We start from the raw sequence: 25807 nt of genomic DNA, 5'->3' as shown, positions 1-25807 counted from the left end.
TGTCGGATGAACAAACAATAAAGAGGCGTACAAAGTGTTAATCATTACTCAGAGAAGTGGCCAGCAGTACAAGAAGTAGGACAATGTTGTTGATGATGTGTTGCAAGGCGGGGGGTAAAGGAAAGATCACTTTCAATTTTCAGTTCCTGTTTTTTTTATTGTCCTTGTAGAGAAAACTGCACAACAATAGCTCCCCACATGAATATACACCATTTGATATATGATCATCAAACTCAAATGAAAGGGAGAATTGATTCGGCGGGTTCCTTGATACTGGGGTTACTCTCCTGTATGCTCTGTGAGTTGCTCCCTGGATGCCTCATTTGAAATCTGTAGAAAGGGAGTGCTGATCTCACTTGACTGCATGTCGCCAGCCACCCGCAGAAGGCAGCTGAGGACCATGTCCTTGGCCAGGCCGGCCTCCAGGTTCCCTTCCCGGCTCAACTGCAAAGTGATCTGGTCTAGGCTGGTCAGGACCAGCTCTGAGCCCAGCAGAGGGCAAATGGGGCCAGGGGCCGAATCCGTACCAGGGGCCCCTTCCCTGGCCATGTTCTCCATCATGTATTGCTGGTATAAATCCAACAGTTTCTGCTCCAGGTAGTGATTGAGAAGAGAGTTGGAGAACGGACCTTCGCGGCCCTGGAACAAAAAGCTCCGATCACGGACACTCCCCAGTCTCCAGCGATTTGAACCCCCCCTCGGTGGATGCATGAGTCCACCCTGAGATGTCTTTCCTGGGGGAGAATCCTCCACAGCCGGGGGGACATCACAGGACTGGAGGAAAGGGCCGACAGCCTGGGCGTCGGTACAGAGCCGGAGCTCTCCGTCATTAGTCGAGAGCGGCAGCACCTGGTCGCCTCCAATGTGGAGGTCGCTGTAGTTTTGGCAGATGCTCTGACAGAAGGAGGGGACCAGGAAAGGGGCATCGCCAACTGAGCGAGCCTGAGCTGGGATCTCTATCTGCGGAGAGATCTGTCTGCTGTCCAAGGACTGCAGCGGAGAAATGTGCAACTCTGAATCGCTCCCGTTGTCCATGCAACCTGTCGGCTCGGGGGAGTTGTGATGACCGAGTGGCGTGTGTCTGATGGAGCCTGGCACCAGGGTAGCAGCTGCTCTCGGAAGCCCAAAGGCCCTCTGGGGAGCCTTCTGAGGAAGGGGTGAATCCAGCTCCTCCACTTCACCATAGGTCATACTCAACAATCTGCCTTCACAAAGCATGGCTGCAACAAAGAGCACATTCGCAGAAGCTGTTAGCCGAGTTATGTTAGCACACCACATGTCGGACAGTTTTCAGCTTGTGATAAGATGCAACTGTCAACATAGATGTATCTATTCATTTAGTGTTTATTCTCATATCGACATGGACTAAAGCCGTGTACTGTGCCACACAGCATTTACAGACTCTAGACAGCTAGTTTGCAATACAAACACACAAAACTCAACAAACAATACACATTAAACAGCAATAAAATGACAACAAAACTCTATGACAAACACCGGATCATTCATGAGTACATGAGTGACACCTCTTTAAAGAGCTGTTTCAACTTCGGATGCATCGCATTCCTGATCCATCCAGAGTTCTGTGGGTAAGGAGGTTAACACATTGATCCCCAAACAGAAAAAGACATCCGCCCAAAAAGAGGATTTCATGAAAGAGCACCTTATCTCATATAATAATCAAAAGACTGATCATATTCCTCTGAAACAAACATCTTACCTACCTTGGACCAGAATCACAGTCTCTCAGTCCTCCTTTAACACTTTAGAGAAAAGCACTTCTTAAAAAAATATATCATTTTCCATCGAGACACCCTACAAACACCCACCTGCAGACTGTATTCCATTCAAGATCTGCATGGATAAGAGTGCAGTTTTGTGTGATGGGTTGTTTTATACCACCCCAAGAGGAAGTGGGAATGTGAGACACCAGACATCGATTGTTGCAGCTGGATTAATCGTGAATACATTCCAACTCACCAGTTCCTACTTTTGTAAATGATATCTATTTTACATCCTCACATGAAGACGCATCTACCTCTGCATTCGTATTTCCTCTTGCCGAATGAGGTGAAGTGACAGATGTGTTATTCTTATGAATGCAACATTCGCTGTAAAATGAAACCACAGTTTTCGTTTCTCTGTCAGAGAAACAGGTGTGTAAAGGGAAAAGCAGAAAAGAAAGTTGTAAATGATATGATCACAATTAACTGATTCCTGTTTTCGTTTTCGGATAAGTCACACCACAGATTCGGAGTTACCTCTCAGTGAGGACGTGCATGTTTTTAGTCAAATAACTGCTGCCCGGAGCTCCTAGCTTTACCCCTCCGCCGCCAAAAGCAGAAGTGTGACCTCACGCTCGGTTGTGCCTCATCAGTTCCTCCTTGAAACCGTGCTACTCTTCAGTTCAGCATGTTTTTTTTTTAATATTTGTTTTGGTCATTTTTGCATTTTTTTGGTGGAGGGGGGGGGGGGGGGGGGGAGCTCTGTGTGACATCCACTAAAGGTCCAATGGCTGAACTTGATCCTGGGACATTGTGGTTGTATAGCAATGTGCTTTTACCACTCAGCTAATAAAATAATCCCTCCTTTTTGTATTTTTTTTTTATTAGCGCACCTCTGTGGTAGAAACTTTTTGTATGAATGTTATTTCTGGAGAAAGTGTGGTGGAAACTTTCAGGCTGTATTCATGGCCGCAGATTTTTCCAAGATGAAAGCACCTTGTCTGCTTTATATGACTCGCTCCAGTTAAGACTCCTGTATTCAGACTTCCTCTGCTTGCAGCAGGTAAGCCCAACAATAGAAGCACATGAAACACGAGAGACCATGTTTCATTATTAATCAGGCGAGGAAACCTAGACATAAGTCAACATCATATAACTTCGACTCTGTTACAATATCCTGGTCGTTCATGCAACGGAATTATTTATTTTGATCTTTTGAGCCTTTTCATATAAACCCCAGAAAAACCTATCATGTATGTTCTTTTCTGAGATCTCTTGTTTGGTCGACACAAGGTTTATTAAGAGGAGGATTCACACTCACAAGCAGGGACACTACAGGCCCAGAGTCCGTTGGACTGCTGGCTGTTTTTATTGTGTCCACTCACTCTTGTATGAGTTCGGGATATCTGACACAGGCCTGCTGCTCAGTAGTAACGGTAGCGCAAAGTGTCGCGTTACCGACCCGTTGCCACAGCAATGTTGCTGAGCAACATCCGACAGCAGTGGAGACACGCTGAGATCAGGACAGACGAGAGACTCGGACCTGCTTTTTGCTTTTGTGTGACGAGGGCAGCCGTTTCGCAATTTCAGCACCCTGGACAGCGACGGGTCACGGTGAGCAGCTCCTGTCAGGTTTCAGTTTGTTTGTTTTGAGACACATTGGTCTGCTTCAAGGGACGGATATGGATGGATGCTTCACAAGCTCTGAGGAAGTCAAGTCTGTAAGCCTGAAGGACTCCATTTAGAGGAATGTTCAAGAAGATTAATAATGTGTTCCGTCCCAACCATCCCGGACACAGAGGGCAGGATGGTGGTGGTGGTGGTGGTGGGTTTCGGTCCGAGCAGGACTACCACAGCGCCTGCACCGTCAGGCTGGTCCGCAGCACCTCCATGCTCGTGGTGGGAGAGAAAAGTCATGCAGCCGCGGGCTCAACTTTAAAACGGAGCAAAAGTACGGTGAGCATCGAGTCGACCGTGTACTATTATCAGAGACAAGAGGACAGGATATGGCTCTACTCTCAGAATCAGAACTGCCTGGAGTACCTTGAAGCACTCGTGGCTTTGAGACGACAATACACAAAGAGTGTGAGCGACTTGAAAAGCAACCACACCAAGGCCACAGTATCCTCCAAGAAGAAGCCTGCACCCCCGCCGCCTACAAAGGAAGAACCGGTAAGATTAAATCATCTCTCCCACGAGCACATGGTGGGCAATATCAAAGACCTATGTTCCCCCGTTTTTTTTTTTCGAACCGCAGATATCAAGAGCCAAACCCTCTGCACCTCCAGTCCCCAGCGAGGAGGACACTTTGCAGTTCTTTGATGCCGTCATCGCAGGTTGCGACAGCGAACCTCTGCGCAAACCGTACATGGATGATGGACATGCAGACGTGGACTTCATAGGTGGGTTTAAAATCCCTCTCTTTAACTGAAATGATGCTGGCGTTTAGGACATGTTGCTTTGGATAGTTTGTGTGCATTTTGCTGATACTATTTACTTTGCTCTTACTTAGTTAACTGAATATTTCCTCCACCAATGGGGATGAGAGATGATCGTTAATTTCAGTAGTTTTACTCACTTTTTATATATATTACTCTTAAATATTAGTCTTAAAAAACTGGGTCATGATTTCTGGAAAGAGACATTGCTGAGCACCACAAGCCGAGTGCCATATAGTCCAATTATATTGAAGAGAAGGCAGACATCTCCAAAACTATAGGGAACTCACACCAGAACAATCTAGATGGAATAAAAGCTCTACAGGTAAGAGAAGAAATATGTTTGTTTTTTATTTTGGGGTGAACTGTCCCTTTAAGGATATTAAGATGGCTGAGGTCAGAGATGGACATTCACTCAAGTACTGAGCTTAAGGCCCCGACACACATCGTGGTACAACCACACAGGTGTTTTCATCTATTTACCCATTCACTTATATACTTTGTGGTGTATTAACTTGTTCATTTCAAAAACCTGCATCATTTTAATGTTGTGCATTTGACTCTCATTTGACTTTTTTGTCAGTTCTTTTAACTAGTTAATTTCTAGATTTCAGTTTTCACATTCATACACACTCAGGTGATATTATATATATATATATATATATTGCTACATATTAGGCTAAACAGCAGTACTAGTAGTTGTTGTTTGTAACAGTATAGTGTAAGATGTAACTCCACCTGGACCAGCTACATTCAAATGCTCCTGACAGGTTAAGTCATACTTGTGATGCTTAAGTAGTGCAATTACATCCATACCTTGTGATGGGATATTCTTACATTGTTATACTTTTACTTTTCAGTATTTTTCAAAAGCAGGCAGCACAGGTGTAACTAATAATGCTTATGAAGCCTTCATTTTTCCAGTCAGCGGTCACCACAGAGCTGAACGGACACACCTGAACTGAATGCAGCCATTATTAGTGCTATTTATCAGACCTGAGCTTTTCCTGCTATATGCCAAAAATCATGTTGCTTTATTCTTCTTCCACCACTTGTTTGATTAGTGAAGGTCAAGTATGGTTAAGAATTGGGACATCATTTGTAAGATACTCATTTATTAACTGCCCCAGGTCTACTGAATCTCATTCGCTGCTTAGTTCAAATCATTCTGGGTCTTAAGGTCCAGGATTGAAAGCTGCTGGTCTCACAGTAACAGCCTCAGCTCGGGTTCTTCCTCTGTGCTCTCCCCTCTTCACAGTGGCCTCCAGCTCGGCCGAGCACGACCTGCACTCCAACTGGGTAATGCGGGTTCCTCGGGTCGCAGACGATTCCAAGCAGAAAGCAGTTCATGCCTGTGCCAACGAACGCGCCCCAAAGAAGAAGAACCAGAGCGGGTCCACGAGCAGCAGACTGCGGCTGCAGAGGAACCCGATCCATCTGCCCAAAGTGGTGGAGAGTGCATTCCAGACACTGCGCTTCAAGCCCAAATTAAAAAAGCAGTGAAGCTTGATAAGACATTTGAAACCACCAGCACTGCCACTCTGTTGACGTAGAGCCACACTTAGTTTGTATGATCTGCTAAAACTCCATCCAGACAATTAAGACTAACATAAAATCTTGAAAAGGAATTTGAATAAAGCAAATGTAAAAAGTCCGGCTGATGACGTCAAGTTAATTCGTCGTTTTTCACATTAGATATTTTGACTTCTCATAAGTTGGATAACCACAGGTGTTACTAATGACATGAAGGAGTCCCAGTAAGACAAGACCATGTTTTCCTGCTGTGACATGTCAAAATGTATTCAGTGAAAAAGGCCTTTCTAGTATCATTTGTTTAAGGGATTTTCTAAAACGTTGGATCAATATAAACATCAATATCCTGCTCTTATACATCAATTGGATGTCACTTTAAATAAGAGAATATTAAATGGATGATTTTTACAGCATGGTCTAAAAGAACAATCCTTGCGACGTCTCAAGATTACAACAACCTTTTATATATGTAATAATATAGTGTGTGGAATATAAGTTTAGTCATTTATGGATCAGACCTGCGGAGAGACTGCAGTCATCGCTTGATTGCAACAATGTCCTTCACAGCAATAAGACTGCTGAGAGGTGAACATAAGAGATTTAGATTTGTAAGAGTCGTCCCAGGGCTGATGTTTGTTTATCTGCAGCGGTGGAAGAAGTATTCAGATAGTTTACACAAGTAAAAGTAGAAATAGCGTACTCTTACAAAATACTTTAACTGATAGTCAGTATTTAAGTGTTATAAGAGAATGTGCTTAAAGTATCAAAAGTAAAAGTACTTATTATTCAGAATGGCTCCTTTCAGAATGTTATATTAATATATTATTCCGTTTGAATGACTAACAAATAGATGCAAGAGCATTTGAATCTTGTAGTTGGTCAATGTGGAACCAAGTTGAGATATTTTATATACTATTCTGTAAATGAATAGTTTATTACGGCATCATGTGTTTGTTTTTTAAGTAAAATGGTATTCTCAAAAGTAACTAGTAATATAGTTGTCAAATAAATGTATGTGTGAAACGTGGAAAAAGATTTTCCCTTTGAAATGTAGTGGAGCAGAAGTATAAATATAAATACTAAAGTACTCCAATTCCCTTCTCGTCCACCACTGGTAAGGATGACCTTAAAGCCATATTTCACAGTGCGAATACTTTGCAACGTACTAACAAAAAAAAATAAAAAATGCCAGAATTCCTTTCCCTTATTATTCTAATCTCATTCAAACCACAACATAAAATGAAAAACATCCTTCAAATACATTTTTTTATTACAAATGTTTCATATACAAAACCAGAAAATACACCACATTCATTTCTTTTCTGCTTTGGCCTTGGGACTGAAGAAGGACGACATCGTCTTCATGCCAGTCTTGTCCGCCTTGGCCAGAGATTTCTGAGCCGCACTCATCTTCTTGGGCGGCTGAAAAGAAAAAAAAGAAAAAAATCAATATAACTCCACACCTTTCATTCTAAATCAAGCACGTCATTTCTAGCTGAGACAATACATTGTTCCACAGGGTAATATCTCCTCTGACCCATACGTGGATGCTACAGACTCACAGAAAGCATTCAACAAACAAGAGCTACACTGACAATCACTCAAGGTCTGCAAAAAAAAACAAAAGAAGAAACTCCAGAGATGAAGGCAAAGCAACAACTATCAGTCATTATATCACCAAAACAAATGCTGCTCGGAGCAAATCATTGGTGGGTCTATTCAGGCAGACGGCTCCATATGTACACACACACACACTCACTTTCCGCGCAAAGTCTGCACTGTTGAATTTGGTATAGTCCTCTTCGGCCTCCACTGGCTTGTCTGAAAGTTTCCGCTTCTGCCAAACGAGGAAGTAAGACAAGCTTTTTTTATGACAAAGAGGACCAACGGCTGATTCTTTTTAAACCACAGAAACACACACCACTACAAGCCGGGATGACGTTACACACACTTAACAACCCAAAGTCAAAAACACCCAAGCACAATGCATCCACGTTAGTGGAGGACTACAGAAAACATGCACGGTGGCTGCGACGGCATGCAGAAAGAGAAGAATGCTATTCTGACATCACACGTCTGAGAGAGACGGGAACATACCTTGGAAGGAGGTTCTGTCTCCTTTGGGCTCGTGAGCTCTGGTAACCTGTGGGGGTGAAATAAGAAGAGGCATGCTTGGTCACCTTAGCGCTAATAATCATAGCTTACAAGTGTTCGAAGTCTGAACTTACTGCAAGTGTTCGAGGAGGGCTTTGCTCAGGTCTTCGCTGAGGTACTCTGATATCAGGCCGTGAGCATAGCGTAGGTAGTCCTCTGTATCACAAAGAATGGCCAGTAAATAGCAGTAAAATCCTACTTTAAGTTTGCTATATGAGAACATTTTATTTCAGGATTAGAACCCATAGATGTCAACGGTGCAATATTACTGCCATCTATTGGTCGTTATCGTCATAGGAAGGTGAGACTGGACTATAACGCAGTAATAACTTAAGAGGTGACGCGGCCTGTAGGTGAGGCGACGTACCGTCGTGGTAGTCCGACTCTGACTTCACTCTGATGTATGTTGTGGATTTCACTCGTTCTCCCACAGAGATATTTCTCGCCTTGAGCACACCGACTGTCCTCTCCACCTACACAAAAGGAGTCAAACTAAATTACGCAATTCCACCGTGTAAAACCAACTGCATGTAAAATATACCGGGCGATACCTTTTTCTTCAACCAATGCATCGTCTTCTCGTGACTGTATCGGTGGAACCTCAGCTTTCCCACCTCTGGAAGTATGAAACGCAGCATTCAAAACAACGCACATCGGCGTCAACAGTTGAGCGATATCAGCTTCAGAAATGAAACGTCACCTTTTTCCTCGGCAATGTGGTGCAGCGAGGCCAGCGAACGTGTGCAGCTCAGCAGCCTTGAGCAAGCTGGGAATTCCTCGTCCACAACAACTTGATCCACAGGCTGGAACTTCCCCTGAGACATTAAAAAAAAGATAAAAACAGATATTCGTCTTCCATATGAGAGGTCTAAATGCGAAAAAGGAAAAGATTAAAGTCCTATTTACAGTCATTCATACACTGTTAAGGCTATATTAGAGGCACGATGTTGCTGCTCTAGTGTTTATTATTATTATGATACGATGACCACCGCTCCAGTTTTTATTTGTGATGACGTCAAATACTCCGGTACAGTAAATACGCTCGTTTGGTATCAAACTTAAATGACTACCTCTTCACCCTCCTACAGCTTAATTCCTCATCATGGTGGAGGCCCAACAGATACTTAGTTTACGATATATTTAGAAATGTAAGTTAGATATGGAGTTTTAAACACCACTGTGACGACAGCCGTGAGATTAAAGCAGATGTCCGTCTCTTACCTCTTTGCCAGATTTGATCAAATAGGGCACAATTAGATAGAGAGGATCCATTGGTGTGATGAAGAGAAGTCTCCCATCTGTGAAGAAGACGCATACACCTGAGTAACCACAGTTCATATTACAGAATAAAAGTGCAGCACCTCTAAATATTTAAATGCACAAAGTTAACACCACTATAACTTTATAACAAACAACTTTCAATCAACATGTCATACAGTCACAAAGACGGTTAGGTGCTTGTCATAATACATGGACACTATTCCTGACATGTTAAATGTGTGTTTCAATTGTTGTGACCGATGCACCTGTGGTGATGATTTGGCTTCTTTGGAGCTTTGTTAGTTGTTTTCCAGCTTGTGGGGCCTAAAAGTAGCGTGAGCCACCTTTTGTAGCAGCGTTTGTAATGATGATGAGGTCGCTTCAGAGAGCACACTGTAATGAGGAAGGAGACCAACCTCTCTGTGCAGTCTGGCCAACAAACCACGAGTGGAAATCTTCTTCAAATGCTTTGACCTCAAACAGCTGTACGTCACCACTGCTCAGCATGTACAGAGATGTTGCGTCTGCAGGATAAAAATAAATAAATAAATATAAAAGTGGAACTGTGTTATTTTCAAATGCCGTTTCATAAGATAGAGAAATGGACAGCTGGGGAAACTCAAAGGCTTGTCTTTTATATACGATATATATACTTGTTTATTCTGTACACGCCCTCGTGGTTCATTCGTGTTAATACAGTCTCGTTAGGGCTGCACATACTTTCATCTTTTATTATTGATCTGCGACTCATTTTCTTGAAAACATTCAGTGCTACTCCCCAAAAACCGTGAGGTCTAACAGGTGAAAATGCATTTCCTTCCTCATAAAACATCTGCGAGATAAATAGAACAGCTCCACAGCACTACTAGAGGTAACATAAAGAACAATAATTCCACAGGGAACACTCAATATTTTCAGTACTTTTGTAAATTCCATTATTTCAGTCCCTCAGATGTAAATATTTGTTGATTTTCATATTCTAGATTTAGGTTTTTTTGTAATAGTTGGACAAAACAAGCTATTTGAAGACGTCACCTCATAATCATCTGAGAAAATAAAGTAATAATAGTAATGAAAGGTTGACCTGTGGAGGGATTCCTCAGTCTCACAAAAGCTGGTTCACTGTCGTGCTTCTTCTGTGAGTCGATGGAAGAGTCTGCGGACACCAGAGCAGAAGTAAGTTCAGATCCACGATGGAGCTTCACTGTTCACTCTGTGGGAGAGGATCACTGTCTGCTTGCACGTCAGTCTGACAACTCATCTGCAACGTTAAATGAAGCACTGACGTAATGATTAACGCTGGTTCTGTTGGAAGAGTTTGCAACAAAGTAACTAACGTGAACAGTTAGCCAACTTACAAGATACCATTTATTTCCTACGTGGCTAAAGTTGAGCATGATGCATGATGACTAACAATTATACCTTTAAGTAAATTACGTACTTGAAGGGATGACGGTTATCAAGGACTAATAACTTTGTTACGTAGCGTTAAAAAAAGCTCGCTATCTTGGTTAACGTTAGCTCAAACTGAGTGTAATATCGCACTGCTTCACCTACCTGCAGCAATGACTACCCAACTGTTATTCTGCACATTTGGCGTTCGCCTCTTTTTAGTAGCCATGTTGTACGATTCAGCTTAAGTCGGTGGATTTCTGTTGAAGTGGTTCGCTATTGCTGTAAAATGAATGTTTGTTTTTGGCTATAAGTGTCGGCCTACTGGACGTGAGGGCTCGTTTTTGCCTTAACGACATGAGCTCAGAAAAAAAAAGGCGCCTCTCTCTCTCTCTGAGCACTTTCTGCGTTCGTCTCACGGGAGAAAACGAGACTTTCATTATTACGCTGTCAGCTCATTTTCTTCCTTATTTTTTAAACAGGCTACACTCAACACGTTTTTAAACACAAATAAATATTTCAGCAATGAAATAAGCTTAGAAGGGGACTAAAAACACACCGTGTTAGTCTTTTAATTCACCCGGTTCACCCTGTTTTTAATTAAGTGGAACATTCCGCGGTGACGTCATGTCAACCTGCAGTTCCCAAGTACGGCCGCAAGAGACCGCTCAAGAATCGTGATAATAATTACACGGTGACATCCGAGGTTCGCCCTGCACAGTTTACCTCCTTGTTACTTAGCTGCTATTTCAGAAATGATGGTTTGGTTTCACAAGGAGCCAAAGGGTCTCTGCTCCCAGCTGCAGGTTGTTTGGTGACCGGTTGTCCTTTGGCACACTGGCACACAGCAGATTGGGGTATCCATCTGTCCTTCAGTAAGAGGAGGGCATCTCTCACACTCTCTCCCAGGATAGGACACTATGTGTCCCAGTTGGTTTACAGTGAGTCACTTGTTTTTTTCTTTGTCTTTTTCCTCCCTCTTGCACTGTTCATGTGGATGCTCAAATGAGGATGTGTTGGATGCTTGTGTGTGTTTTCTTCTCCATTAGATGACTAGCTGTGTCATCAATTTGTTAAACTGTTTGGGGGTCCCTCTGATATGTTTTTTTTTAGCTTTTTTTTTTTGAGCTGTTGATTCCTCTCCCACCTTAAGACACCCACATCACAGCCCATTAACACGTTTTTTAATCAGCTTGACTTGGTAATGAAGAAGTGAGGGATTTGAGCACTGGGTGACTGAGCTTTTAAAAAATCGCCATTTGCCAGCCCAGTGTCCCTGTGAGGAGCAGCAAGTAAAGAAAATCTAGAGCCTACGCAGGGTGATTTATGGGTTCATCTTCCTCTGACTAGCTAATTTTAAGGTTACCTTTTTTTCTGCCTTTTCCTTTTTATTCAGCCCATTTGAAAATGTTGCCTTGCAGGCCAACATGCCCAGATTTGATCAACACATGCTCTAGTCTAAACCCTTTGAACGCTGTCTCCTCCTTAAAATCCGTTAGATTTATGTTGCTGTAGTCTGTGGCAAAGAGAGCGTGGGTGAGATATTGTCTGTGAATTACTTGTTTTATGGGTCCCGGGGGTATCATACACAACTGTCTGTGCGGCTAAACAGAATATTCCATGAAAGCTTTCTTTCTTTTTGGGCTGCTTGAGGGAACGTCTGTGTTTCTGACCGCCAGGGAGAACAACAGCGGCCTTTCTGATACGCCGGACCACAGACAGCCCCAGAGAGCCGAGTCCTCTGTCACCATCATGCAGACGAGAACAAAGCGGGTCTAAATTTAGGCCCCGATATGGCTTCGTAGAACCAGAATGAGAGACCTCTCCATCCTCTCCCAAACCCAAATCCTCATACATCATACATCCAAGAAAAAGAAGCCACGTCTGTTCTGCCATCTCCCCCTCAAGCTCTGCTTCCTTCTTCCCCATGTGATTCACGTTTGAGCTTGCTATTTTTCATTAGAAATAAGATGATTCCAATAAACTTCTCTGTGGAGGTAGGAGTCTATTGCAGCCAGCAGGCGGTAGACGGTTGGTTACACTCTGCTGAGCGCATTGAACAGCCCCATGGTCCTATCTATCTCTGTGGCCTCATTTGAAGTGGTCCAAAGCGGGGTGACTGGTTACAGCTTACATATCGACTCAGCCCCGAGCTGTCATGGCACCACCATGTGCTGTGCGCTACCAAAGGAGTCTTTTTTTTTTTTTTACCCACTTCAGGATTCATCTTCAGGACTTATGGGGCAAAAAAGAGCTGATATCAAGAGCAAACACATTCACGTGTTTTAACTGCCATGGCTGCCAAGAGAGAAGCAGGTTATAAATAGAAAGAGAACATCACTTAGGGGTGCCACTTTTTCTGTATAGATACAGACATAGGCTGTTGTTTCACGCAGCTGTTCAAGCCACATTTTGAATTCCCCGCAGATCTTCAGCTCAAGGAGGTAATGCACACATTAATACTAGACATGCACACACACAAAAACAGATGTGGAGAGAATTCCCCTTGGCAGCGGAAGCCTTTGAGTCATCATCTGGGATTCCCTTCCTCTCACTTCCAAATATGGGTGGGATTGTGAGAGAGAGCGGGAGGCCGAATGTGGAAGGCAGAGTGGAACCCCCTCGTGATGTCAGAGCTCTGGAACAGTGAGCCTCACTGACTGACTGGAAATTCACAGGAAGGAATGTCGGGAATGCAAGAATCACCGAAATGCTATTCCCGCATATGTGTTTGTAAAGTCTGAGTTGTGCACCCACACACACCCACACACACACACACACACACACACACACACACACACACAAACACATAATGTTCTTTGTCCAGTCCTCTCATTGGGGAGATATTCCTTCCCGTAAAGTCTTATTCCTCTTCATCCCACGAGATAGTGACTCCTTATTCCCAGCATCAGTTGCTCTGTGTGAGGCCTCTGATTGAATGTGGTATTTCCCCTCTCCCTAAAAGCAGAGAATGGCTTGAAGATAAACTGTATGCTTGGTGTAATAATGTAAAAGCCAGTTTTTATGGAAACTGGTTTACTTTTTACTCCACTACATTTATGTGAAGGCTGTAGTTAGCAGAGTGTATGCAAATTGCAAATCATTTAACAACCAGTGCTCCTATACTGGAATACTGCAGGCCTCAGGTTTGCTGCGTGTCAGTTGATTCATGGTCATTTTACTGAATGCAATTGTATTTAGAAATAAGTGTCATGTATAGTATGACTTTAAATAATAAAAGTTTTAAAACTACATTTTACCTCTATAAGCCAGGACCTACAAATAGGGGGGAAAAGCAAAAGCCACGTTAAGCCTCTTATGATTTCAGTTTATATTGTGCTTCAGTATATTTTACCAGATAAACTGATCAAATTACTACAAACAGTTGCCACGCAGTAAACCAGGGTCCTTTGGGGCCCATGAGGATCTGAGGTCTAGGCAGTTCTACTACCATCCACCCTGTCAAGTTAGGAATTATGGAACCAAAGTTATTAATCTCAGCACTTTAAAGTTTGAAAAGCTGTTTTTGCACACGAGAAAACAACAACAGCTCTGAGCGATTCTGTTGTTTTGTGTATGTAGTGTTGCGTGACTCAGATGCTTGAGTCAGATGAAATGAAAGAATGAGAGTAGTGCTATAAAGCAATGTTCTGGTGAGTGGGATCCTGTTTTTGTTTTTAAGCCCATGCTCACCATTTAGGAAACCAAATCACACGATATGCATTCCTGCCCGCGGCTTCACACTACTCCACTACTACTGGGCCAGGAAAAAATGCAAGGGAGAAGATATATTTAAAAAATATTAGTGTTTTAACAATACAGAAAATGCATTCAATAATGTTTGTTGGACCTCCATACACACAAGGCTTTTTGGTGGGAAACACTGAACATCAACAGTTAAACTTTGTTTGTCCAAGGAAACTCCACATGGCACCTTTAATATATTACAGCATTATTTAAACTGATGGGAGCATTTTATTACTAAGAACACTCTGTTTTATAAAACATTTCATGCTAGGTACAAATTCATTTTGATGCTTTTTAGTGACGTCTGTTCACATCTGTTTTTAAGCAACTCACAGTTTAATGATCATGGAGCTAGGGCTAAAATGAGCAGAAAAGTAATCCCCAGTGATTTTATGTTAAGTTGTTTACCAGGCAGAAGCTCCAGAGTCACTTTTCCAGTTTGTCAAACGTGACTATTTCCTGCTCTTTACATTACAATATTGTTAAGTTAATACAATTGGGATTGGACAAGGCAAGCAATTTAAAGATATATAGACAAAATAATGAGTTTATTAATAAAAAAAAAAGATGCAGAGATGCGTTACTTGCAGTTCTACATGGCACACTGGTGTGCGGGTGCTGATGAAAATGTAGCCCCCCCCCCCCCCCTTCTGTCTATCCCAGAGGCTTTCATCTGCCCATGATCCCTGCCTGTCTTCTCTCTCCCTTCTCTTTACTCTCTCCCGCCGAGTAGATGTCCCACAATACACCATCCCCAACCCTAATTATTGTTTACTAGGATCAATCTCTCTCTCGCTGTCCCACTCTCCCTCCCTCCCTCCCTCCCTCTCGCTGTACCAGGGACCAGAGATGATGTGGTAATTACATCTGCCGACTGCAGGTCTGCCGCAGACGGCTCCGCAAGTCTCTCTGCTCGGAGAGAAATTAGAGACTGCTCAGCACATGTCCAGGGCTGTAATTAGAATAAGTACTCTGTGAATGAAATGTGTTTATTTGTTTATTTATGAGACCCCATAATTCCAGGCCACTTCTCTGTGCCTCTACTGTCAAAGGTTGGGTCATGTCAGGGGATGTGCACCAGAACCAGAGAATTATGACACTATACAACTGTAGTGGCTCTTCTCTCAAGCATGTATTGTTGTACAAATGAAACGTTTAACTCAAAAGCTGTGAAAATGTTAAAAAAAACACCCTTATTTAATTCAATACGCTCAAGGGTCTTTAGGAAACTGGATCTGGAATGACAAGTAGCTTGTAGCAGCTAATGTTAGCGAACTGTATGCACAACTGAGTCAGTTAGCTAACTTAAAGACGGCTCCACTTGTACTACTGTTATACTAAGTTTAAAGGAATAGTTTGACATTGTGGTAAAGAGTTGGAGTCAGTGAAATTGAATGACACCACACTCGTGACTGTACGCTAAATATGAAGCTACTGCCAGCAGCTACTGAACTCTTCCACAAAGACTGGGAACAGCTAGCCTGACAGCTAGCTCTGTCAACGGGTAACAAAATCAGCCCCCCAACACCTCTAAAGTTCATTTAATTAACATGTTGACTTTTTATGACGATCTTCCATTTTATGGGGGCAATTGGCCGTACACTGTGAATTGTGTACAAATTAAACAACTAAGATATAAAGTGGTGAATTTTACAGGTGCCTGTAGGTGGATTTTGTTACAGAGCCAGACTGGCTGTTCCCCCTCTGTTTCCAATTTTTATGCTAACCAGCTGCTGGCTCCAGCTTATGATGCTGTACAGCTCCGAGAGGGGTATCAATCTTCTCAACTAACTCTCAGCAAGGAAGCCAATAGTTCCAAACATGTCAAACTATTTCCTTAAGCCTTCACCATTATCTCCTTCTTGTCACTTGTGGTCAAGGATGCTAAAAAGAAACATAAATACACTGTTTCCAAAAAGATACATAGCGGTAGGCTCACTTTAATATTTCATGTCGTGTAATTTATTTACTTAATGTTTCTGCATAATATAATTCTACTAAATCTAGTTCTGTCTACTCTGTATATACAACTCATCTCTGTCCATCATGAGACCAGTCTGTGGCGCTTCCTCTGGTCTCTCTCTTTTCCCTTTTTTTAAAAAGTTTTTACGTATTCAAGTTGACTGTCAAAGGATAGAAGGTGTTGCATGTTTTACAGATTTGGGGTTTTGGGCTATACAAATAAAGTAAAGAAAAAGTGGAATCTGTTCCAATCACACTTAAAAGAACAGAGGAAGAGGCTGGACATGGACTTGCAGCTCAAAATATATTTTTCCTACAAGATGTTGTCTTTTTTTTTTTTTTTAAACATCTCACATATCTGCCTTCTACACTACCCGCTGGGACTTTCAAAAATAACTGAATGTCTCGGACAGAGCTTTTATTCCCTGATAGGTGTCTTGAATTTCACTTCGAAGGGATCCAGTTTCAAACCCAAACTAGTCGGGGGGACCCAGAGCTGAGGAGGGGCGCTTTCTCCACCAGATGTATGAGCTGCGCGATGAGACAGTCGACAACTCGGGCCATTAAAAGATTATCTGGATCTTTCACAGGCATACTGGGATAAATTGGGAGCAAAGTCATTACGTTCACACCATATAAATCTACAAGGTGGAGGGTGATACGCAGTCTTTGTGTGTCACAGTGTCTTTGTGTGCACGCATGTGTACGCTGCAGTACAGCTGCGTCACATTTGTGGTTATTTTATATTCCCCCTTAAGACAAATAAAATCTCCAGTGTTTAGAGAAATTCTCAGCTTTGAAGGACACTTTTGAGTTAGATACCAAACTGCTGTCAGCACGTATTGCGCATCGTCTCTTATCAAGGATGTTGAATGATTTAACCATGAGGTTTGGGAGTGTTTAGAATCGTATTCCTTTCTTTGTCAGCCCTCTCACGCTCCATAATCTGAGAATCATTGCTGCAAGAGAAAAGCAGATGCTGGATGACACGAAGGTGTTGGTGTTGAGGGGGGGGGGGGGGGGGGTAGAGTGACTACACAGCAGTGACAGGTACCGGATGGCTGAGAGCTCGGCCCGTAGCCTTTAACTTACCTCACAAGATGGATTGACCCCGCTGCTTCATAAAATAACTAGTCGGTCTTTTAGCGAAATTGTTCCCATGATGGATCTACGCTTTTATGTCAGAACTGTCATTTTTCCACTAAACTAAAACGACTCCGGTCATGATTTCATGTGCTCACCTTAGAGCGGCGCTGAATTCCCTGACCCAACGCACGCGTGTTCAATAAACACATTGGCATTTTAAACACAATCATTCTTAAGTGATGCATGAAATGGTGTATGTCAGCGAATATTTATATAGGGACATGAATGGATAGACAGTGTGTAAGTACACTGACTTCATTATTCGTGACCAGAAAGACCAAAACGTTATTCACGGGAAATACAGTAAGTTGGTTCTGGCAAATTTCCATGCTATAGGTAATGAAAACTTTACTTGCCGACGCCATCATCTCAGAGTGTGAACAAGAATTAGCACTAAGCTCTTCTAACTGGATGACGAACCAGACGCTTTCATCTCAATAGTAAAACTGGTAATTACTCTCCAGACTGGACCCTGTCTTACAGTCTGCACTTTGTCCTTGGCTTTTTCAGGGATAAGAGCCTTGGCATGTACTGGCCAACTGTAATGTAATCAAAAAAGGCAAGGCCGCGAATCTGGTGGCGTGATGTCATCACAATGAGACACTTGTGTGATATCATAATTATGAGGTAATGGCGGGAGGGGTGTGTAAGTTTATGACTTTGGCACACGCTCAGTTTACCGTCAGCCGACTGCAACAGGGTACTAATGAGAATGGATAGCCTGCCTCAAGCTCTCCATGTGTGCCTCTGTGTGCGTGTGTAGGTGTGTGTGTGTGTGTGTGTGTGTGTGTGAGAGAGAGACACACACACACACACACACACAGAGTGCACATGTTCATGCTTTGATAAATTGATGGTTATTGGCAGAATGATGTAGTCAAGAAGGGGCAGATGCAAATGACCAACAGATACGCGCCAGAGGAGGACACATGAGGGAAGCATGCGAGTTTTGAAGCCAACAGGTTTTACTTGAATCTGATTCAGTTCTCCCACTGACACATAGTCTACTGTTTTTCTGTTACAATGTCTCACAAAGCAGAGATACAGCCAACACAAAACCACTCATCAGATGAGTAGCATTGTGAACTCAGTCGGTCAGAATGACCAAAGGTTGAGTGTGTTTCCAGATTTACTCTTTGCGGTCCGAGCGATGGCCACAATCCCTCTCACATAATCCATCCACAATATGCCAGAGTTTTAGTGTGTTTGCTGTCCTGACTTCTGGTTGCTAGATGGTTTGGTAATAAAACTTCTTCGACTGAACTCGTTGTTACTCATTCGGAATGAAACAATCAGCCAAGTGAACAAATTGTAAATCCAAATTGTTTAGTGATAAGCATTTCCCCAACATCTTATTCTTTATATTCACGTACCTAATTTCTTGCCTCCCTATAGTGTAAATTGATATTTTTGTCTACTCTGTACATAAGGCATCTAATGCCTGTCCGTCTGTCCGTCCGTCTGTCCAGAGGGAGGGATTCTTACTCGGTTGCTCTTCTTGAGGTTTCCTCCTGTGACCAGGGTTTGGAATAAAACAGCTACTTTTATTTTCACGTGTTCAAAGTATACTAAAGATATTATACAAAATTCGTTTAAAGAAGTAGCTCAAATTAACTCTCACCAAGGGATGAACAGTGTATTTTACAGCCTGATGATATAGGGAGCATGAAGGAGCTACACCTGATGCGTTTTGCAGCCTAAACGGGCTTGAGGTGGTCTGAGGGGAACCAGCTAACCCTACAGCTCTCCATTTTTTTGTTAAAAGGATTTTTGGAGAGTGTCTCGATATCCGAATCGAGGGTTTAAGGATAGAGGGTGTCATATTCTGTACAGACAATAATGCCCTTGACTTGACTCTCCCAGTGCTTTGGAACAATTCTACATTTTGAAAAAGTGAACGCTTCGGCTATCGGTCTGACGACAGATAAGCCTCTGGGGGCGAGGGGCTATATTTCTGTGGTTCCGGTGTAGCCAGTCGATATCCGGGCCAAGACTTCCTCTTGTGTGTGCTGCTCAGTGTTTACAGTCTGATAAGCAACTTTAGAAGCAAGACTGGAGTTGGCGTTAAAAGAGGACGACGTGCACGACCGGATTGTTTAAACCAATAAAAAGATAAATCATTGTCAGACGATAGCCGGTGTGTTCCGATATTACCAATACGTTCCGCCCTTTTTGCTCGCGGACTGTTTACCCGCATTCAACCAAAGACTGCACAAACGTGATTGGTCACTAGAGATGATCAGTCAGTTATTTTTGTTTTTTCTTAGGAGAAATGTATTCTTGACTTGGCCTCTTTATCAAGAGATCAAAGTGCAGGGCCCCCCAAGATTCATGTTGACTGATACTTTTTGATTACAGTAAAGCATTAATACGATATCAGACATTATAAATGTCCCTACAACATGATGGTCTGCTTATTTGAGTTTACAATAAAAGGAATGATTAATAAGAAGTAAAAAGACTCTACCATGAAATTGAAGGACTATTGCACACTGAGGAGGGCACAAACAAAATGTCCTTCATTTTCCCTGCTATTGAATTTTGACATTGAAAACTGAATAAAAGCAGCACAGTGACTGGTGTGGGTGTTCGAACCCTTTGGTTGCAGTACAGCAGCTCATTTTTTCATCTACTTCACATATTTGATATGACAAATTATTTTAGTTCTAAAAACGATTTCCATTCTATAAAGAAACAGTTGGCAAGTTGATATAACACTTTTCTTCACTCTTTTCATGAGTGCACATATATAGAAAATGTTGATAATAACTGTGTAGCAGTGGGCTACATGGTGCAGACAGAGCACATCATCAATTCTCACATCAACACAATCGTTATGACAAAATCAATAATGCTGTACAAAAAAAATGTATTCCAGATCTTGTTCAATTATTTTAAGGACTGAGACAATGAGTTTTAAAAAAAATCAATCCTGTTTTTTTAAGACAACGTAAATGATTAATTGCATTTAAAACTGTACGTTCTGACTAATTGGATGCTAAATTGGACATGGCTCAATCTGCAGTGGTGACCTGCAGTTTCATTGTCAATTACAGTGAGTTAGAAGTGAAAGTGTGACCTCACCCAAACGATCACATGTGCCAAAGTCACCCTGCAGAAATGACATCATGGATAATGATGTCATCCCAGGATTCCAGACCCTCTCCCATTCCCGCTTAAATGCTTTTAGGCTTGGCTGCACACTCACACACACACACTCCCACACACAAACACACACACACACACACACACACACACACACACACACACACACACACACACACACTAAAGTGTGTGTCTGTTTACACGCTTCTGCTTACACACACACAGACCCATTTCACACACACAAAGCCCACTCCAGGAGCCTCACCCAAGACTGAGTCGTGATACAAACAAGACAAACACCCAACAGATGCGATAAGGATGTCATTTGGCCTCAGAACAAATACAGCAAGTCTCCAGAACTAAAAATGTCTAGTATTAAGCTTGTAAACATTCAGCTTTCTGACAGAAGCCAGGCCGCAGCTTCTCGTACTCTTGTCAGAAAAAATTAAAGCTACCTTAAATCAGACTCTAAATGTTATCCTCTTGAGTCTACCTTGAAATAGCCCAAAATATAGTACTGTAAACCACTGCGTATATTTTCTGCTTATAAGTGAAAATACAACAAATGCCAGTAAAGAAAGTGTGTGCCGTGTGTGTTGAGGAAGAGTCTTTCAACAGAGCCAGGTGCCTTCTTTGAGCAGGTTTTTTCGTGAGCCCATGGTGTCTAAATATTTAATTGACTACATTATCTGGATTTGTGTAACTTCCACATTGCTCGACAGTTTGTTAAAATGGTTATGCTTCTGTGCATTCGTTTAGATAGGCTGAACTAAAATCTTGTGGTATTATGATGGCAGCGGTAGATTGCAATTAAACTAACTTGCTCCCCTCTCTCCCTCTCTCCCTCTCTCCCTCTCTCTCTCTCTTTCCCTCACGCTCTCAAACCCATATACTACACAGGCTCCCCCAAGGGCTCTGTGCCCAGCGCCTGACCTTAGTAAATACGTGGCTAATTTGAAGCATGTGGCGGCAAATTGGAAACACCGAGCTTTTAAAACTATGGACTTTTCTTTTGCACATGCTAATTCCTCCCAGGAGATCCCATCAGATGAAATGACCCAAAGCATGTCAATGTTAGGGCAATGTTGGGACATTTAGGCCCACGGGGTGGAAGGAGGGAGGGGGGTTCGAAGGGTGGACAAAGTGCGGCTGAAGGGCAGAGGAGTGAGTTAAAGAGGGTGTGTTTAAAAGGAGGACATTTACACCAAACACCACTGTCGCTCTCCTCCCTCTTTTACTGTCTCCCTCTTTATCTGCCACATACTCACAAACACACACACATACACACACACACACACACACACACACACACATCCCACGCACAGGTGGAAATTCTTAGTGCTTTACCTTCTGTTCAAGGGAGAGCTGCATGTTCCATATAGGACAACAGGTGCGAGCAAGGCAGGAGTGCACATGTGCTTCTGCTTAGGGAATGCTTGCAGCATTGCTCCCTAGAGCATTGCTGAAGCAAGCATAACCAAAACTTAAATAATGTCTCATAGATATTTTTAAAATGGTACACTTAAGGTTTGGAAGGGGAATATCTTTTCTCTATTAATATACACTTGACAATTTAATAATATACTTGTTTTAACGTACTGTTATTTGTTTGTTTGTTTACCATATTTTATTGTAGATTTTCATATTTCCTTTCCTTTTTCAAATGATGTCTCATACTATTGCACTGTGTTTATTGTTATGCACAATTCACATAGCCAAATTCCTTGTATGTGTAACGTACTTGGCAATATTATTTTTTGCAATAAATACCGTCCCTCTATGCTTGGCATTAAGATGAGGGCCCCAGTTTTCCAACAATCTGGAGGATCTCTCCCGCTTTGTGTCCACAGACAAGCTTGCTGGTTGGTCTAAATATAGGGCCTGGTCCCCTCTGGAGGCTGCAGCAGGTGGAGGTGACGGGGGCCCTGGCCTGTGCTCTTGGGACAGATGGATGAACCCCATGACCAAAGCCCCGGACCTCACAATCTAGTTATAGAACTGATAATGATATCCCAACCTCGGTGCTCACACACACCTCTAAATATGAGTCTCTGTCTTTGCCTCAAAATGATGGTTATAATCTGTGCCATACTATGTTACAATCCCAGGCTGAAAAACAACAGGCTTCACTGGCAGACTCTGAAAACCACTTATCAAAACTCCTCAGCACCGCCACATGAAAACCTCCAACCATGCCTCAATATTTTGAGACTTGCAACATGTAATTTGAGACCAGCTTTTGTGGGCACACAGTCTCCGAAGCTCACCATTGTCCCCTCTATAGAAAGAGAAGGAAAAGAAAAACACTGCAAAAGTGCTGCGACTTTACCTTTCTGCCTTAATGACTCCAACATCTACTACTTCACATGATGTCTATCCCCTCCGTTTCTCTTTTCAGAAAGTTGCTGATCCCCATATTGCTGGCCCATTCACCAGGATGACATCATTTGCTCAGACCGTGCCAACTGTGCTCAATAAAGCTGAGGCGTGTTTCAGTGTGGGAGTGCCTCTGCTGCACTGAGACTCGTATGAAAGACGTGAGTGAGATGATGTTTGTTCTATGGCAAAGAAATGGAGAGTATGGCTTGTCACCGGGATTCACTGATTGTAAAGAATCTGAATCATTACAACAACATTCTTTCCGGTCTCCTGTGGGAGTCACTGTGTGTATAGCCGAGCTCAGAAAGGTAAACTGCTCCGTGGTGATGCCTTTTATTGTGAAACGGTTTGCGGTGTGCTCTAATTCAAGAAATATAAAGCAGTAATTGGTGAATTATAGAGATGCTGGTAGGTAATTCGAGACTGTCCTCCAAAGGAGAATGGCAGCATCGGTGCTTTAACCAACTGCTCCAATGTGTTAGCATTCAAGTGACAAAGCCCTCCAGCAGCCGTGGGAACTATTTTGGGAGCAAAGGAGGAAGTCAGGTGACGGTATTATAAGGTGACCAAGTGTGCGCTGAGCGGAGGTCTGGGTAGATACATGGGTCAACAAAATATCAAACTGTTTGTTTCCAGTATCAAATCGACAGTCAACATTTACTTTTTATAAATCATGATCGTGAAAGCATCAAATTGATTTCCTGCTGCTTGTTCCACACTTATTCCTGGCATTGAACATTTAAAAAATTCCTATTAGCTTTGGCCTCCTGCAGGGCATGGTCATGCCATGCCTTAGCCATGTGTTTATCATTGTAACCTTGATGAAGAAGGTAACGGTCCCCAAACCCTAATCAAGAAGTCATTTTAACCCAAATCACGCTTTTTTTTATCTCAATCTACGGGTTATGGACAAACACCCTGTTGTGTCATTTCATTAAAGGACTGGTTGAGCAGTTTGCATACCTGCCGAGACCTAGAGAAGAAGATCGATACCACTTTCATGTCTCTAGGACAAATATGAAGCTACAGCCAGCAGGTGGTTAGCATAGCTTAGCATAACAACTAAAAACAGGGGGAAACAGCTGTCCAAAGCTAACAAATCAGTCTACCAGCGCCTCTATAGCTGACTAATTAACTCTTTATGTCACATTTGCTTAATTCGTAGAAAAAGCCAACCACAAACGAGAAGGTGTGGTTTCAGGGGGGTTATGACTCCAAGCTGTTTCCACTCTTTGTGCTAAGCTAAGCTAACCGGCTGCTTGCTGTAGCTTCAAATTTACCTCACAGACATGAAATGTGTCAATCATCCAGACTAACTCTCAGCCAGAAGGTAAATAAGCGCATTTCCAAAAACGTTGAATTCTTCCTTTAAAGCCATCCGAATTTTGCATCATACAGTGAAGTCTTAAATATATCAGTGTTAACAACAGACAATAGAGCCAAACAAGTTCAGACTGTCTGTGGCACTCCTCCGTGTACTCGTTTTAAACCTAATGACAGTGTATGCCTGGGCTTTGTGGTGTTATGGCAGCAGCAGTGTTGTGTAATTAAACTAACTTGCCCCTCGGAGTCTTCGCCACACCTCCACTCTTCTGTCTCTGCCCTCACATCACACCACCGCCGCTCCAAAGACTAGCTCGCCTCTTTCTTTGTGTGAGTGTTTTCTGCCTTCCCTTCCTTGTTCTCCTTGCCCTGCTCTCTGCGAGCACTTGTGCTAGCACGGCAGTTTGGCTGATGGTCTGGGTATAGCGGGTGTGTGTCAAACAGCACCTTCCCTCAGAGGAAAGAAACAGAGGGAGAGCTGCAGGGGGAGGAGGGAGCACACACACTCACACACACACACACACAGCACAAACACACATACACTGCATGGTGATGTCATCTAAAATGACATCATCCCATGGATGGGAGCCATGGGATCTGATGGGTTAGCATCCTCCAGTGAGTTAAAGGGAGAGAGCGAAAAGGAGACAGTAAGAGAGAGACTTGTAAATAAAGACAAGGGGGAATGGACACTGGGAGAGAGAGAGGGAGACAATGACTGTGATCTGAATTTTCATTCTTTGTTTTCTACACGACTCGCCTCTTGCTCTCGCGGTCTTCGCAGAGCCATGCGTCTCTCTTTTAGGGAATACTTCCTTCATTTCCAATTGCAGGTGTTACCCTCCTGAGGGAAGTATGCATGAGTGCAGCTAAAGTGCAGCTAGAGTGCAAGTGAATCAATACCAGTGAGCTAATACAAACACACTCATAAACACATTGAACACACAGCCATAATATCTGCCGGGTATCACACACACACATGCGTCCGCATGTATTGCAGTTGTATACATACAGTGTATGAACATGATGCTATATGCGCTGCAACATATTCACACACGGGGAAATAAACACACGCTCTCACGCACGCGTTGGGTTCTTAGTAGAAACACCTGTGTCTCTGCATGTTTCCATTGTTGTCCACTTGGCTGTGCTGTGCTCCACACTGTGCTCCCAGCATGCCTGCCATCTGAAACCAGACACCTATGGACCAGTATCCTGCTGAAGTGATACACCTCTTCTTCTCTGGAGCCTCTGCTGATGCTGAGAACATTCCCTTGGGCACACCGCGATGCATTCTTTGTGAAAACTCTACATGTGTGACAGCACGGTTACGATTGTGCCCTCTTTTCATTGCAGCCATATCTTTTAAACGCTTCGATGAACTGCCAATGCGAACACTCAGTGTGTCCGTTTAAGAGAGTATATTGATGGATGAAAGCTCAGTGTTTCTAATACACGATTATTCAATCCTCCTTATCGCTCACTGCTGTCAGTGGCAAACTGACTCAACTGTATAAATAGAGAGGCATGTAGTGTGGGACAGAGAGGAGCAGGGATGAGAGATATGAAGGGAATGAGGGAGGGCTCGTCGTGATGTGAGGGTGTGAGTCCACACAATGGAGGAAAAATTTGGTCAGGGATGAT

General features: G+C 42.9%; 3 protein-coding genes across 6 annotated transcripts; 1 reads left to right on the top strand and 2 right to left on the bottom strand.

The window, feature by feature from the left end:
- Positions 1-42: 42 nt before the first annotated feature.
- LOC306704393 (TLR adapter interacting with SLC15A4 on the lysosome) lies at positions 43-2074 on the bottom strand. The gene is made up of 2 exons (XM_079170713.1): positions 2039-2074; positions 43-1220 (listed from the first exon to the last, which is right to left on the bottom strand). Exon 2 carries the CDS (start codon positions 1216-1218, stop codon positions 280-282), a length of 939 nt encoding a protein of 312 aa, XP_079026839.1. The 5' UTR covers positions 1219-1220; positions 2039-2074; the 3' UTR covers positions 43-279.
- Positions 2075-3473: 1399 nt separating this feature from the next.
- Positions 3474-5665, top strand: c9h13orf42 (chromosome 9 C13orf42 homolog; the record flags this gene model as incomplete). Its single annotated transcript, XM_079170664.1, has 3 exons — positions 3474-3896; positions 3982-4126; positions 5421-5665. The coding sequence occupies 3 exons, from the start codon at positions 3474-3476 to the stop codon at positions 5663-5665; spliced, it is 813 nt and encodes a 270-aa protein (XP_079026790.1).
- A 1282-nt stretch (positions 5666-6947) lies between these two features.
- Positions 6948-10909, bottom strand: rnaseh2b (ribonuclease H2, subunit B). Of its 4 annotated transcripts, XM_079169642.1 has the most exons (12): positions 10821-10909; positions 10667-10767; positions 10194-10265; positions 9526-9633; positions 9071-9147; positions 8550-8664; positions 8401-8465; positions 8217-8322; positions 7924-8005; positions 7793-7838; positions 7455-7532; positions 6948-7117 (listed from the first exon to the last, which is right to left on the bottom strand). In XM_079169642.1, exons 2-12 carry the CDS (start codon positions 10728-10730, stop codon positions 7007-7009), a joined length of 924 nt encoding a protein of 307 aa, XP_079025768.1. In that variant the 5' UTR covers positions 10731-10767; positions 10821-10909; the 3' UTR covers positions 6948-7006. The 4 variants fall into 4 exon arrangements, with proteins under 4 accessions (XP_079025768.1, XP_079025767.1, XP_079025770.1 ...); XM_079169641.1 differs by having other exon boundaries at positions 10667-10874; XM_079169644.1 differs by lacking the exon at positions 10821-10909 and having other exon boundaries at positions 10194-10370; positions 10667-10783.
- Positions 10910-25807: the final 14898 nt, after the last annotated feature.

Source organism: Pholis gunnellus (genome assembly GCF_910591455.1).
Source record: "Pholis gunnellus genome assembly, chromosome: 12".
Classification (NCBI taxonomy): domain Eukaryota; kingdom Metazoa; phylum Chordata; class Actinopteri; order Perciformes; family Pholidae; genus Pholis; species Pholis gunnellus.
Note: the sequence above shows the minus strand (reverse complement) of the source record. Positions and strands in the feature narration are given on the sequence as shown.